The sequence below is a fragment of the Nannospalax galili genome, unplaced genomic scaffold (genome assembly GCF_000622305.1).
Source record: "Nannospalax galili isolate Female #2095 unplaced genomic scaffold, S.galili_v1.0 scaffold342, whole genome shotgun sequence".
Lineage (NCBI taxonomy): Eukaryota > Metazoa > Chordata > Mammalia > Rodentia > Spalacidae > Nannospalax > Nannospalax galili.
Window position 1 is genome coordinate 927,722 of NW_008349359.1, and position 13,690 is coordinate 941,411.

A 13,690-nucleotide genomic window follows, 5' to 3' on the forward strand; every position below is an offset into this window, starting at 1 on the left:
TGCAGAACTACAAAATTAAATATACTATCAAGTCTTGGAGGGCATTTTTCTAGCTAAAAAATTCTCTACCCATTATTATTCTGTTTCTGGTGTTATTTTAAACATTGTTACTACAGCTAAGCAACACATGGCTCCAACAGGCTCAGATGTGTTTTGTTATAAATATGCCATTCATTCATGGCTCCTTGTTAACATTCTATGAAAGTAGCCTTGCCGGGCGTGATGGTGCATGCCTTTGATCCCAGAACTTGGGAGACAGAAGCAGGTGGATCTCTGTGAGTTCAAGGGGCTACAGGGAGACCCTGCTTCAAAAAGACAAAAAAAAAAAAAAAAAAAAAGGATTCTGGCAATGTGCAGATGCTTATATAGCAGCTGCTGCTTCTCTTTCTACTTGGCTATCAACCCTATGCCGAACACACTTGAAAAACATAACCTCAAATGGGACATCTTTTACCACTCACCTGAGTCAGTTTTTGTCTCTCTTCCAGAAAGGTGAGATACTTAGGAGCAACTTTAAGGTGTCTGATTAAACTCTCCTGCAAAGTACTGATACAGTTTGGAAGAAAGCCACCTGTTTCCATGGAAAACTGAAGGACATCTGCTACCTGAAGTATGAAACACAGAATAAGCAACAGAACAAAACTAAGCAATCAAATATACACAAAAAACTATCTCATGACAGAAATATTTTCAAAGAATCATCTCTAATGGGTGGGGATGTAGCTCTGTCATACAGTGCTAGCCTAGGCATGCTTGAGGCTCTGGGTTCTCTCCCCAGCACGTATGGGGAGGTATGCCGGTGCATGCCTGAAATCCCAGCACTTGGGAAGAGGCAAGAGGGGTGCAAGGTCATTCTCTAAGGCATAGGGAAATTTGAGGCCAGCCTGGGCCATATGAGAGGAGAGCGAGAGAGCAAGAGCGAGAGCAAGGAGCATGATGATGCACACATGTATTCCCAGCATGTGTGAGGCAGAGGAAGACAGATCTCTGTGACACTAAGGCCAACCTGGTATACATAGTGAGTTCCAGTTCAGCTGAGGCTATAGGGAGACCTTATCTAAAAAAAACCAAGAGGAGTAGAGGGAAGGATTATCTTTAAATACCATTGTTCCCAAGGATAAGCCGTGCTACAGATAAATTTTAAAGTGAGTTTGGTCAACTCACTTTGAAAAAAATTAATTAATTAAAAGTAACAAGACAACACAACTCTCTAGTCTTGTCTACTTTCTTTTCTCTTATTTGCCTGCCTTATGGTTATTATACTTGGTGACTTTGGAGACTGGGGAGACAAAGACTGTAAAAAAAATTTTTCAGAGTGGCAAAGAGAAATTTATGAAGCCTAAAGCAAGGGACCAGTAAGCAGGGCAAATGAGGCAGACATGGCTGCTCCAGGATCATTTATTTTTTATTCTGTTATTTTTATTTATTTTTTAGTATTTTATTATTTTTATGTATAGGAGTGTTTGCCTGCCTGAAGGTAAGTGCACCCATGTCGTGCAATGCCCACGAGGACAGAAGAGGCCATTGGATCCCCTGGAACTGTAGTTACGGACAGTTGTTAGATGCCATGTGGGTGCTGGGATTCGAACCCGGGTTGTCTGTAAGAACAACCAGTGTTCTTAACCACTGAGCCATCTCTCCAGCCCTCTTTTTATTTTTTGAGACAGGTTCCCATTATGTATTTCTGACTGGCTGGAACCTGCTATACAGACCAGGCTGGCCTTGAACTCACAGAGATCTGCATGCCTCTGCCTCCAGAGAGCTGGGACTAAAGGCATGTGCCACCATGCCCAGCTTATCTTTATTTTTTTAAGATTTTGTTTTAATTTTTGAAGTTATTTGTTGTACATGTGTGTGTTCAAGTGTGTGTGCCATGGTGTGCATGTGGAGGTCAGAAAACAATTTATGGGAGTCAGTCCTCTCCTTCCACCATGTGGGTTCTGGGGATTGAACTCAGGTTGTCAAGTTTGGTGGCAAGAGCCTCACCTGCCAAGCCATCTTGCTGGCCAAAGACTTATTTGTATATGTATGTGTCTATGTGAGTGTATGCACATGGGAGTGTACAATGTGTGCACCTATGTATACAAGAAGAGGCCAGAGTAGGGCATCAGGTTTTTACTTCTATCACTCTCTGCCTACTCCTTTGAGGAAGGTTCTCTTTCTGAACCTAGGGCTTGTGTTTTCTCAGCTAGGCTCAGAAGCCAACAAGCCCCAATGATCCACCTGTCTCTGCCCTGCTAGGAGCTATGATTACAGGTGTTTGCAGGGACACTTAGCTTGTGAGTGCTGGAACCTAAACCCTGATCCTCATAATTACACAGCAAGCACTCTTTTTCAAAATCAATTAATTCACTTATGTATATTGTACATGCATGAATGTTTTGCCTACATATATGTAAGTACATCATATGTATGCAGTGCCTGCAGGGGCCAGAAGAGGGGGTCAGATCCCCTTGAACTGGAGCTAAGGATGGTTGTTAGCTGCCATGTGGGTGCTGCAAACTGAACCTAGGGCCTCTGCAAGAGCAGCCAGTGCTCTTAACCCTTGAGAATTCTTAACTGATAAGCCATCTACTCAGCATCCCTCCCCTTTTTGTGTGTACTTTTGCTTTTTGAGACAGGGTCTCAGCCCTGGCTGGCCTTGAACCACTGTATAGCTGAGACAGGGTCTCCCTGTAGCACCAGCTGACCTGGAACAGCTATGTAGACCAGGCTGGCCTTAAGCTCAGAGAGATCCACCTACCTCTGCCTCCCCAGTGCTGGGATTAAAGGCATGTGCTACCATGGCCAGTAAACTCTTCCTTTTATAAGTTCCCTTGGTGATGGTGTTTCTATCACAGCAATAGAAAAGTAACCAATATATAAACAAATATATAAAGAGCAAAAATAGGCCCAGTATGGTGGCACACGCCTTTAATCCCAGCACTTGGGAGGCAGAGGCAATTGGATCTCTCTGAGTTCAAGGCCAGCCTGTTCTACATAGTGACAGAGTGAGTTCCAGGCCATCTGGGGCTACAGGGAGACCCTGTCTCAAAACAAACAAACAAATTAAAAAAAGAAACAAAACCAAAACCAATCAAACAAAAAAAGAACAAAACAAAGTGACATTTAGCAATAAGAAATTTCACTTTTAGGAATTAGTCCTCAAAAATAATTGACCAGGAGAGAACGGTGGCTCATACCATGTAATTCTAAAACTTAGAAGGCTGAGGCAGGAAGATTGCTGTGTATCTGAGGCTAGACTGGGTCACATAGTGAGTTCTAGGTCAGTATGGGTTACAGAGTAAGATTTGTCTTGAAAAACAAAACAAAAAAAACTAGAAGAAGCTAAATGAGGTCCTGTGTCGATCTGCAGCACCAAAGAGAAAAAAAGAGCAAAGATCAAGGAAAGAAAGGGGATGAAGGGAACGGGGAAGGGGAAAAGGGAAGGAGGAAAGACAGAGAAGAGGGAGGGGAGCGAAGGAAGGGAAAAGAAAAAAATACTCTTCTTTGGTATGTGGTTTTACTGGTCTCACAATCAAATCAGAAAACCAGATGAGTTCTAAGGGGTAGATAGTAGAGGCATTCTCTCATTTCTCTAAGTTCCTTTGGATGAGAGTCAAATTAGATCTCCTCAAACAATTGGGGCCAGATTGGTTTTAGGTTTTTTGTTTGTTTTGTTGCTTTTTGGGGGGAGGACATCCTATCTAGAACAACCTACACCTGAGGTGACATACATGATAAAGGCAGAGATGTATTCATTTCATATTGCCTCCCATATCACACTTCCAAAAGACCCCAAATTGCTCAAGTTTCTGAATGTCATAGAGCACCAATCTTCTTTCCTATGGTCTAAATTCTGGAGCAAAAGGGGAAAAACATCTTCTGTAGATGTTTTTAAGTAACTTCTGTAGAATTTTTATAACTCACCAAATGTTCTTACAAATTATACATACATCTTATGTGAGAAGTGGGCAGGAATAGCACCAGAAAAAAAAAAGTTCAGTCATTTCATAGGCAAGCATTTTCTGCCAAGAGCTATGTGCACTAATTTGAATTCAGAATTCCCCTTCATATACCTGTGTGTCAAAGACATTATTCAGCATGATTCTATACTGATGCAAGAGGCAATCAGAAAGCCAGCGACAATCATGGATTACCTAAGGAGTCAGAAGATGGAGACACAGTAATTAGAACCTGGCTATTAATCTCACTACTACAGGAATCAGCTTACACATTCACCTTTAAAATTCGTTTGTCTTCTAATATCATCTGAAGTCCATTATTGAAAGCACGACTTCCCAGAAGGAAAATATCAAATAAGTAAACTCGGCTGTTTGTGGCTACCTACAATAAACAAAATCATAGTTAGGAAAGTTTGGAGAAGGGGATCTGAGAGCCAGAAGTACAGGACACATTAAAACACTGAACATCTGGGGTTGGAGAGATGGCTCAGAGGTTAAGAGCACTTACTGCTCTTGCAGGGGACCTGGGTTTGATTCCCAGCACCCACATGGTGGCTACGAACTGTCCTTAACTCCAGTTCCAGGGGAATCCAAAGCCCTCTTCTAATCTCTGAGGCATTGCACGACACAGGGGCACTCACATACAAGCAGGCAATATACTCATACACATAAAAAAATAATATAAATAAAATATTTTTTTAAAAAACACTGAACATCTTCACTGTTCAGTGAACAGTAGACCTTCAAATAGTCTTAGGGAAAACACCTTTAAATTGATCTTGAGTGAAAAAAAAACAAGATACAATAGGGCTTAGGATGCAGCTTAGCATGGGTGAAGCCTGCAATAAATATTAAATGTAAAAACACTGATCTTCAAAATGAAAGAGATAAACAAGTGAACTTGCTATATAGACTATGCCAGATTGGCCTTTTTCTTTTTTTTTTTTTTTTTTTTTTTTTTGGTTTTTTTGAGATAGTGTCTCCCTATAGCCCCAGCTGGCCTGGAACTTACTATTAGATCATGCTGGCCTTGAATTCACAGAGATCTGCCTGCCTCTGCCTCCTGAGTGCTGGGATTAAAAGACTGCACCACCATGAGCCTATCTGGCTTTTTGAAAAGGTGAATTCAATAGCTCGACGTGCTTGAGGTGCACACCTTTAATCCCAGCACTTGGGAGGCAGAGGCAGGCAGATCTTTTTGATATATCACAGTGAAAGATTTATCGTCCTCTTTTTTTTGGATACAGGGCCCCTATCTCAAAAAAAAAAAAAAAAAAAAAAAAAAGGTGAGTTCTGGGTACTGATATTTTGGGGGATTTTGCTTTGTTTTGGTTTTGAGACATGGTCTCCCTGTAGCCCCAGCATGCCCAAACTCACTAGAGTGGCCTCAATCTCACAGAGATCTGCCTGCCTCTGCCTCCTGAGTACTCAAACTAAAGATGTGTACCACCATGCCCACTATAAATATACCTTATACCTTTTTGTTGTTGTTTATGGGTTTTTTAATTTTTTGTTTTTGAATTCTTGGTATTGAATTCAGGTACTTACAACTCAGCTAGCTCTCCAGCCTCTGAACATGATATTGATTTTAAAAATTAAATATGACTATGTGTAGTGGTGCACACCTTTAGTCTCAGCACTTGAGAGGCAGAGGCAGGTGGATCTCTGTGAGATCAAGGCCAGTCTGGTCTACATAGTAAGTTCCAGGCCAGCTGGGGCTATAGGGAGACCCTGTTTCAAAAACCAAAACCAAAACAAACAAGCAAATAAAAAGTACATAAACCAGTCAGGCATGGTGGCACATGCCTTTAATCCCAGTACTTAGGAGACAGAGGCAGGCTGATCTCTGTAAGATCCAGGCCAGGTTGGGATGATCTACATAGCTAGTTCCAGGCTAAATGAGGTTATAGGAAGACCCTGACTCAAAGAACAAAAAGCAAACAAACAAACGAAATACATAAACCACACTGGGCATGGTAGCACACACCTGTAATACCAGAGCTTAGGAGACAGATGCAGGAGGACAAGGAGTTCAAGATTAGCCTCAGATACACAGTGAGTTCAAGGTCAGCCTGGGCAACATGAGACCATAACAGAAAACCAAACCAAACCAAACATTTCAAACTCTTAAGTATTTAAAAAAAAAAAAAAAAAAAAGAAAGAAAATCTTTTACCTGAAGCCAACAAAGTTTCCCATGGCGGCATACATTCGCTCCTTCTGCAGCCACACTCAGGACACTCTGCTTCTTAATGTGGAACATCTGTTAGAAAAGAAGTGGGGCTGGAGAGATGGCTCAACAGTTAAGAACACTGGCTGCTCTTGCAGAGGACCCAGGTTCAATTCCCAGCACCCACATAGTGGCTAAACAACCACCTGTAACTCCAGTTCTAGGGGAATCTGACATTTTCTGACCTTTGTGGGCATTGCATGACATAGGTACACTTACATAGGTGCACTTATATGCAGGCAATACACTTGTATACATAAAATTAAAATAAATATAATTTTTTGAAAAAAGAAGTTTCAGCCAAAAATGGCAGCATCATAATATCATGAATGAGAAATGCAAATTGGCAAGTGATGAACAGTAGATCTCTTGAGATAGGGTCTCATAAACCCCAGGTTGGCCTCAAACTCAGCTATGTAGCTAAAACTAAGCTTGTATTCCTGATCCTCGAAGCTTCTACTTCCCAAGTGCTGTGATTACAGATGGTACCAAAACACCTGGATTGGATTACCTCTGTGTTCGTGTGTGCGTGCGTGCGTGCGTGTGTGTGTGTGTGTGTGTGTGTGCACCAGAGGTCAATGTTGGGTGTCTTCCTCAGTCACTCTCTACCTTATTTTTTGAGACAGGGTCTCGCTGAATCTGGAGCTCACTGATTCAGTTAAAGTCACTGACTATTGAGCTCCAGGGATCTGCTTATCTTTGACCCCTCAGTGATGAGGACATAGATGCATGCTGCTGTACCTGGCTTTTACCTAGGTGCTGGGGACGCAAACTCAGGTCTTCACTCTTGAACACCAAGCATTTTACTGACCAAGCCATCTGCCCAGCCCCTCAATCATCTTCTTTTTTTTTTGACTTAAGATCAATTTAAAGCTGTTTTTTCTAAGAATCTTTAAATGTCTGCTGTTCACTTAACAGTGAAGATGCTCAATATTGTAATCTGTGTCCTGCACTTTGGGTTCTCAGATTCCCTTCTCCAGTCCCTCCTTGTCTATTGTAGGTGTCCACAAACAGCCCAGCTTGTAAAATTATTTCTTTATTCTCTTGTATTAGAATGTAAGCTCCTGAGCTGGGATGTAGTTCATTTGGCATACTGCTTGCTTAGCATGCAGGAGGCCATGGAATTGATCCCAGAACCACATAAATCTGGGTTTGGTAGTAAACAATTAAAATCCTAGCACTTAGGAGGTAGAGGCAGGAGGGTCAGGAATTCAAAATCTTCTGCAGTTACATAGGAGTTTGAGGTCAGCCTGAACCATGAGACCCTGTTTAGAAAATAAAACAAAAGGAGGGAAAAAAGAAAAAAAGAACACAAGTTTCTTAAGGCTAGAATGTAGTCTTGATTACTGTTTTATCCCAGATCTCAGAACAGCCTGGCACATAGCAAAAACCCAAAATAGAGGTCATGGAGATGGCTCAGTGGGGAAAGCACTGGCTGGACAGGCCTGATAACCAGAGTTTGATCCCCAGAACACATGGAAAAAGGCAAGTGCAGTGGCGCACACCTGTAATCTCAGCACTCCTACCGCAAGATGAGAGGTGGAGACAGAAGTGCCCAGAAGCTCATGGGTCAGATAGCCTGAAGTACATGGCACAACAGCAGAAACAAGAGAGATCCTGCCTCAAAAAATGTGGAAGGTGAGAACTGACTCCTGAAAGATGTCCTCTGACCTCCACATTTATACACATGGCACATATGCCCACACTCACAAATTTACACACTCAAAAATAAACAAGTAAATCCAAAATATTCTGCTAACAGAATAAACATTAAATATCTTTTCTTCTTTTTTAAACAGGGTCTCCTTCTAGCCCCACTGGCCTGGAACTCTCTATGTAGACCAAGCTGCCCTCCATCTCACAGAGATCCACCTGCCTCTGCCTCCAGAGTGCTGAGATTGCAGGCAAGCACCACCATAGCCAGCCTCAAATATCTTAAAAGAAATTTGTTAGACAGTCATGATACACATGTAGACAATACTGGAAACAACTGAGTACAGTACTTACTGCAGCACCAAACTTATGCTGGAACTGATCAATGACTGTGTATGTCACCTCTTCGTCCTCTACAAAAGAAGCATGGCATTAAATGTATCTCTCTTCCTTGAAAACAGAACAGCCCTTTCAGTAATTTCAGCCATTTTCTTTTTTAAAAATTTATTATTTTGATCTTATTTTAATATTTTATTTATTATTTTCATTTTATGTGTATGAGTGTATTGCCTGCATGTGACTGCACCCATGTTGTGCAATGCCGCGGAGGTCAGAAGAGGGCTTCAGATTCTCCCGGAACTGGAGTTAAGGATGGTTTGCAGCCTCCATGTGGGTGCTGGGAATTAAACCTGGGTCCTCTGCAAGAGCAGTCAGTGCTCTAAACTGCTGAGCCATCTCTCCAGCCCCTATTTTTATTTTATGTATATGTGTGTATTGCCTGCATGTGGTAACTGCACCCATGTTGTGCAATGCTCTCAGAGATCAGAAGAGGCTGTCGGATCCCCTGGGACTGTAGTTACAGACAGTTGTTAGCTGTCATGTGAGTGTTGGGATTCGAACCCAGGTCTTCTGCAAGAACAACCAGTATTCTTAACCGCTGAGCCATCTCTCCAGCCCCTCAGCCATTTTCTTTATCACTGTTCAGTCCCCTCCCCTAGCAAATACAGTGAATACTAATTGCCATTCTATTTTGTCAATTGAGAATAAACAAGAGGCCCATCAAGGATAAGCCTACAAATCAAGTGGGCTACTCACACCCAGTACTGATTCTCTCTTCCAAGGTGTATATATTGAATATCTCAAGTCAAGCGCTTTTAATTAAAAAAAAATTAAGAACGGGGTTTTTTGCCAGCATTTAAGTGTACCATGTGAATGCATTGTTTTCTGAGATCAGACAGAGAGTGTCAGATCCCCTGGAACTGGAGTTATGGATGACAGTTAGCTGATGTATGGGTGCTGGGAACCCGAACCTGGGTCCTCTGCAAGATAAACCAGTGTTCTTAACCACTGAACCATCTCTCCAGCTCCAAGACATGTACTTTTGAAAAACTTAGTATTGTATATGTGTGTATACATGATGTGTGTAAAGGGATGTGCATGTGGAGATCAGAAGAAAATTCTTTTTTTTAATTTTATGTGTATGCGTGTATTGTCTGCATGTAGGTAAGTATACTCATGTTGAGCAATGTCCTTGGAGGACAGAAGAGGCTATTGGATCCCGAGACTAGAGTTACAGACAGTTGTTAGCTACCATGTGGGTGCTGGGATTCGAACCTGGGTCTTCTGCAAGAACAGTCAGTATTCTTAACGGCTGAGCCATCTCTCCAGCACCCAGAAGACAATTCTTTAGTGGTGGTTCTCTCATCTTTTTATGGGTTCTGGGGATTGAACTAAGGACACATGGCAAATGCCTCATCCACTGAGAGATATCTGGCATGCCCAAGTCAAGCACTTTTAAAAGACATTTTCATAACAAAATGTAACAGTTTACAATAAATGAGTCCTGGAGAAGGAATAATATTCACACTTTGGAGTTCTCTAAATCTTGCCAGTTAATAATTTTTATTTTATTTATTTTTGTTTGTTTGTTTTTTAGGTTTTTTGAGACAGGATTTCATGTAGCTAGGCTAGTCTTGAACTCCTTAAAGACTTTGAACTTCTGATCTTCCTGCCTCCACCTTCCAAGTGTACTACATCTAGTTTTATGTGGTACTAGGGTTGAAGCCAGGACATTGTACATGCCAGGCAAGCAGTCTACCAAGTGAGCTATAGCCCCAGGCCCAAATTTAAGATTCTTTTCTTTTTTCTTTTTTTTGGTCTTTTTGAGACAGGGTCTCCCTGTAGCCCCAGCTGTCCTGGAACTCACTATGTGGACCACGCTGGCCTTGAACTCACAGAGATCCACCTGCCTCTGCCTCCTGAGTGCTGGGGTTAAAGGTGTGTGCCACCAGGCCCAGCCTAAGATTTTTTTTTTTAATCTTAGTGGCTCAGTGGTTAAGAGAGGACCCAAGTTTTGTTCCTAGCATCTATGTCAGGCAGCTCACAACTACCTGTAACTCCAGCTCCAGGGAATCAGACAACCTTTTCTGGACTCTGATGGCACCAACACACAACTGGCATACAGATACACAGACATACACAGACACACAGAGATACACAAATTTTAAAATCATCTCTTTGCTGGCATGGTGGCACATGCCTTTAATCTCAGCACTTGGCAAGCAGAGGCAGGCAGATCTCTGTGAAATCGAGGCTGGTCTGGTCTATATACAAGTTCCAGGTCAGCTGGTGCCACAGGAAGACCCTATCTCACCCCAACTCCCAATTTTTTTCAATTAAAAATAAATATTTCCAGGCGTGGTGGCACATGCCACTCAGGAGGTAGAGGCAGAAGGATCTCTGTGAGTTCAAGGCCAGCCTGGTCTACATAGTGAGTTCAAGGCTAGCTGGGGCTACAAGGAGACTCTGTCTCAAAAACATCAAAAACTAAATAATAATAAAATAAAAATAAAAAATAAAAATAATCTATTGGTTGACTCTCCTGAAATTGTCTCCATTTCAGACTCTCTTCTCATCTCTAAGCTGTATTTTTTATTTTTGGAGACAGAATCTCACTATATAGCTCAGGCTGTCCTCAACTTAAACTCCTCCTGGCAATCCACCTCCTGTGTGCTGGCATCTCCAAGTTTTTATCAAATTTAACTGACTAAAACCGAACTTTTCAGTTCTCTAAAACCTTTTCTACATATAGTCTTTCTCAACTTAGTTTCCAATAACTTCATACTTACAGCTGCTCAGGCTCCAACTCCCCTAAAGTCATCCTTGGTTCCTCTTTATTCTTTCTCATCCCTATTTAAACCCTCTATTCCATGGGCTCCATCTTCAACATGTATCCAGAACACCAACACTTCTTATCTGTTCTACTGCTATAACCAGGTGGTCCAGGGAAGCACCTCTATTGGTTTAAAATATTTCAAGGGCCAGCCAGATGGCTCATCAGGTAAAGGTCCTTGTCCCCAAACCTGAAAACCTGAGTTTAATCCTTGGGATGCATGTGGTAGGAGGAGAGAAACAACTCCTACAAGTTGGCCCTCTAACATTCACATGCATTTCATGCCACATTTGTACCCATATACATACACACATACATGTGTGTGTGCACACACACACACACAAATAATGAAATGAAAAAAAATTTTAATGTTTCAATAGCTCCAGGAATGGTATGCTATTCCTAAAACCCCAACAATGAAGAGGATGAGGCAGGAATACTGTTTGAGACAAGCCTGAGTAATAACAGAGAAACTTGTCTCAAAAATTACTGTAAATCAGCCAGCATGTTGGCCCACACCTTTAATCCCAGCACTTGGGAGGCAGAGGCAAGTGGATCTTTATGAGTTCAAGGCCAGCCTGGTCTACATAGTGAGTTCCAGGACAGCTGGGTTAAAAGGAGACCCTGTCTCAAAAAAAAAAAAAAAAAAAAAAAAATTACTCTAAGTCACGTGTGGTGGCACACCTTTAATCCCAGATGCACATGGATCTCTGTAAAATCGTGGTCAGCCTGGGCTCCACAGAAATTTCCAGGTCAGCTAGGGGTATAGGGAAACCCTGCCTCAAAACAAAAATTACTTTAATATCTTCCTATTCATCCATGCTTTTATCTTTGCCCAGCTGTCAATACCCACACCACCAAATTGATCTTTGTAAAAAATATTTAATTACATACATACATGTTTATAAATTTTGTTAATTATTTTATTTGTCTTTTTGAGACAGGATCTCTCTGTAGCCCCAATTGGACTGAACTCGATATGTAGACCAGGCTGGCCTCAAACTCACAAAGATCAGCCTGCCTCTGCCTCCCAAGTGCTGGAATTACAGGCATGCCACCATGCCCGTTTTTTTTTTTTGTTGTTGTTGTTGTTCTTATTTTTGTTTTGTTTTGTCTTTTTGAGGCAGGGTCTCTCTGTAGCCCCAGCTGGCCTGGAACTCGTATGTAGACCAGGCTGGCCTCGAACTCATAGAGACTGCCTGCCTCTGCCTCCTGAGTGCTGGGATTAAAGGCATGTACCACCACCATGTAATTTTGTTAATTATTATGGTGTGTGTGTGTGCAAGTGAGTACCATGGCATATCTCTGACGGTCAGAGGACAACTTAAAAGAGCTGATTCTCTCCTTCCATCATGTAGGTCCTGGATATTAAACACAGGTCATCATACTTGATAACAAGCACCTTTATCTCCTGAGTCATCTTGCTGGCCCCTAGAGTGAATGTGTGCATGTGTATGTGCATACGTTCACAGATACACACAAAATAAATAAATGTAAAACAAAATTAAAACAGAAGTCAAGGGCTAGTGAGATTGCACAGCAGGTAAAAATGCTTGCTGTGTAAACCAGAAGACCTGAGTTTGATCTGTAAAACCTATGGTAAAAGGAGAGATGAGACTCCTAGAAGTTGTCCTCTGACCTCCATGTACATTGTGGCATGTGACCACACTCACACATCATAAATACATACACACACACACACACACACACACACACACACACACACACACACCTATAATAATAAACAAAATAAATTTATAAACAAATAATTAAAAAATAAACAGGGGCTAGAGAGATGATTCAGTGGTTAAGCACATTTGCTGTTCTTTTAAAGGACCTATGTTTGATTCCCAGCACTGACATGGTGGCTAACAACCATCTGTAACTCTAGTTCCAAGAGATCTGATGCTCTCTTCTGGTCTCCGTGACCACTGCATGACACAGGTTCACTTAACACAGATGCAGGCAAAACACTCATACACATAAAATTAAAATGTTTTAAAAATAAAATAAAACAGAAGTCAGGAGACTGGCAATGTTGCTCAGGGATGGGGTACTTGCCTAGCATACCCAAGACTTTGGGTTCAGTCCCTAGCATTAAAAAAAAAAAATCAGGAAACATGAACATAAACTAATATGGCTTTATTTTTTCTAATATTTTCTTTATTATTTTTATATTATGTGTATGCATGTATTGCCTGTATGTAGGTAAGCGCACCCGTGTCATGCAATGCCCACAGAGGACAGAAGACACTGTCGGATCCCCTAGAACTGGAGTTATGGACAGTTGTTAGCTGCCATGTGGGTGGTGGGATTCAAACCGGGGTCTTCTGCAAGAACAACCTGTGTTCTTAACTGCTGAGTCATCTCTCCAGTCCCGGCTTTATTTTTTTTAAAAATCAATAAATTGAAATAGAAGACAGGCTGAGTGTGATAGTGTAGGCCTGTAATCCTAGTATTTGGAGTCTGGGGCAGTAAGGGTGAAAGCTCAAAGCCAGACTGGGCTACACAAGACCCTATCCCAAAAAAAGTGAAGGCGAGGGCTGGGCTGGAGATGCAGCTCCATCGGCAGAGTGCTTGCCTTATATGCAGGAAGCTCTGGGTTCATTTCTCCAGCACCTCATAAAATAGTGTGGAAGTACATACCTATAATCCTAGCACTGGAGAGGTGGAGGTAGGAGGATCAGAAGTTC

General features: G+C 41.8%; 1 protein-coding gene across 1 annotated transcript in view; it reads right to left on the reverse strand.

Moving 5' to 3' along the window:
* Window positions 1–13,690, reverse strand: part of Exd1 (exonuclease 3'-5' domain containing 1) — a 32,897-nt gene that overhangs the window by 7,093 nt on the left and 12,114 nt on the right. Inside the window, 5 exon segments of the mRNA XM_008846785.3 lie at window positions 462–605; window positions 4,059–4,139; window positions 4,222–4,326; window positions 6,119–6,205; window positions 8,180–8,238. Of these exon segments, the coding sequence (XP_008845007.1) occupies window positions 462–605; window positions 4,059–4,139; window positions 4,222–4,326; window positions 6,119–6,205; window positions 8,180–8,238 (476 nt within the window).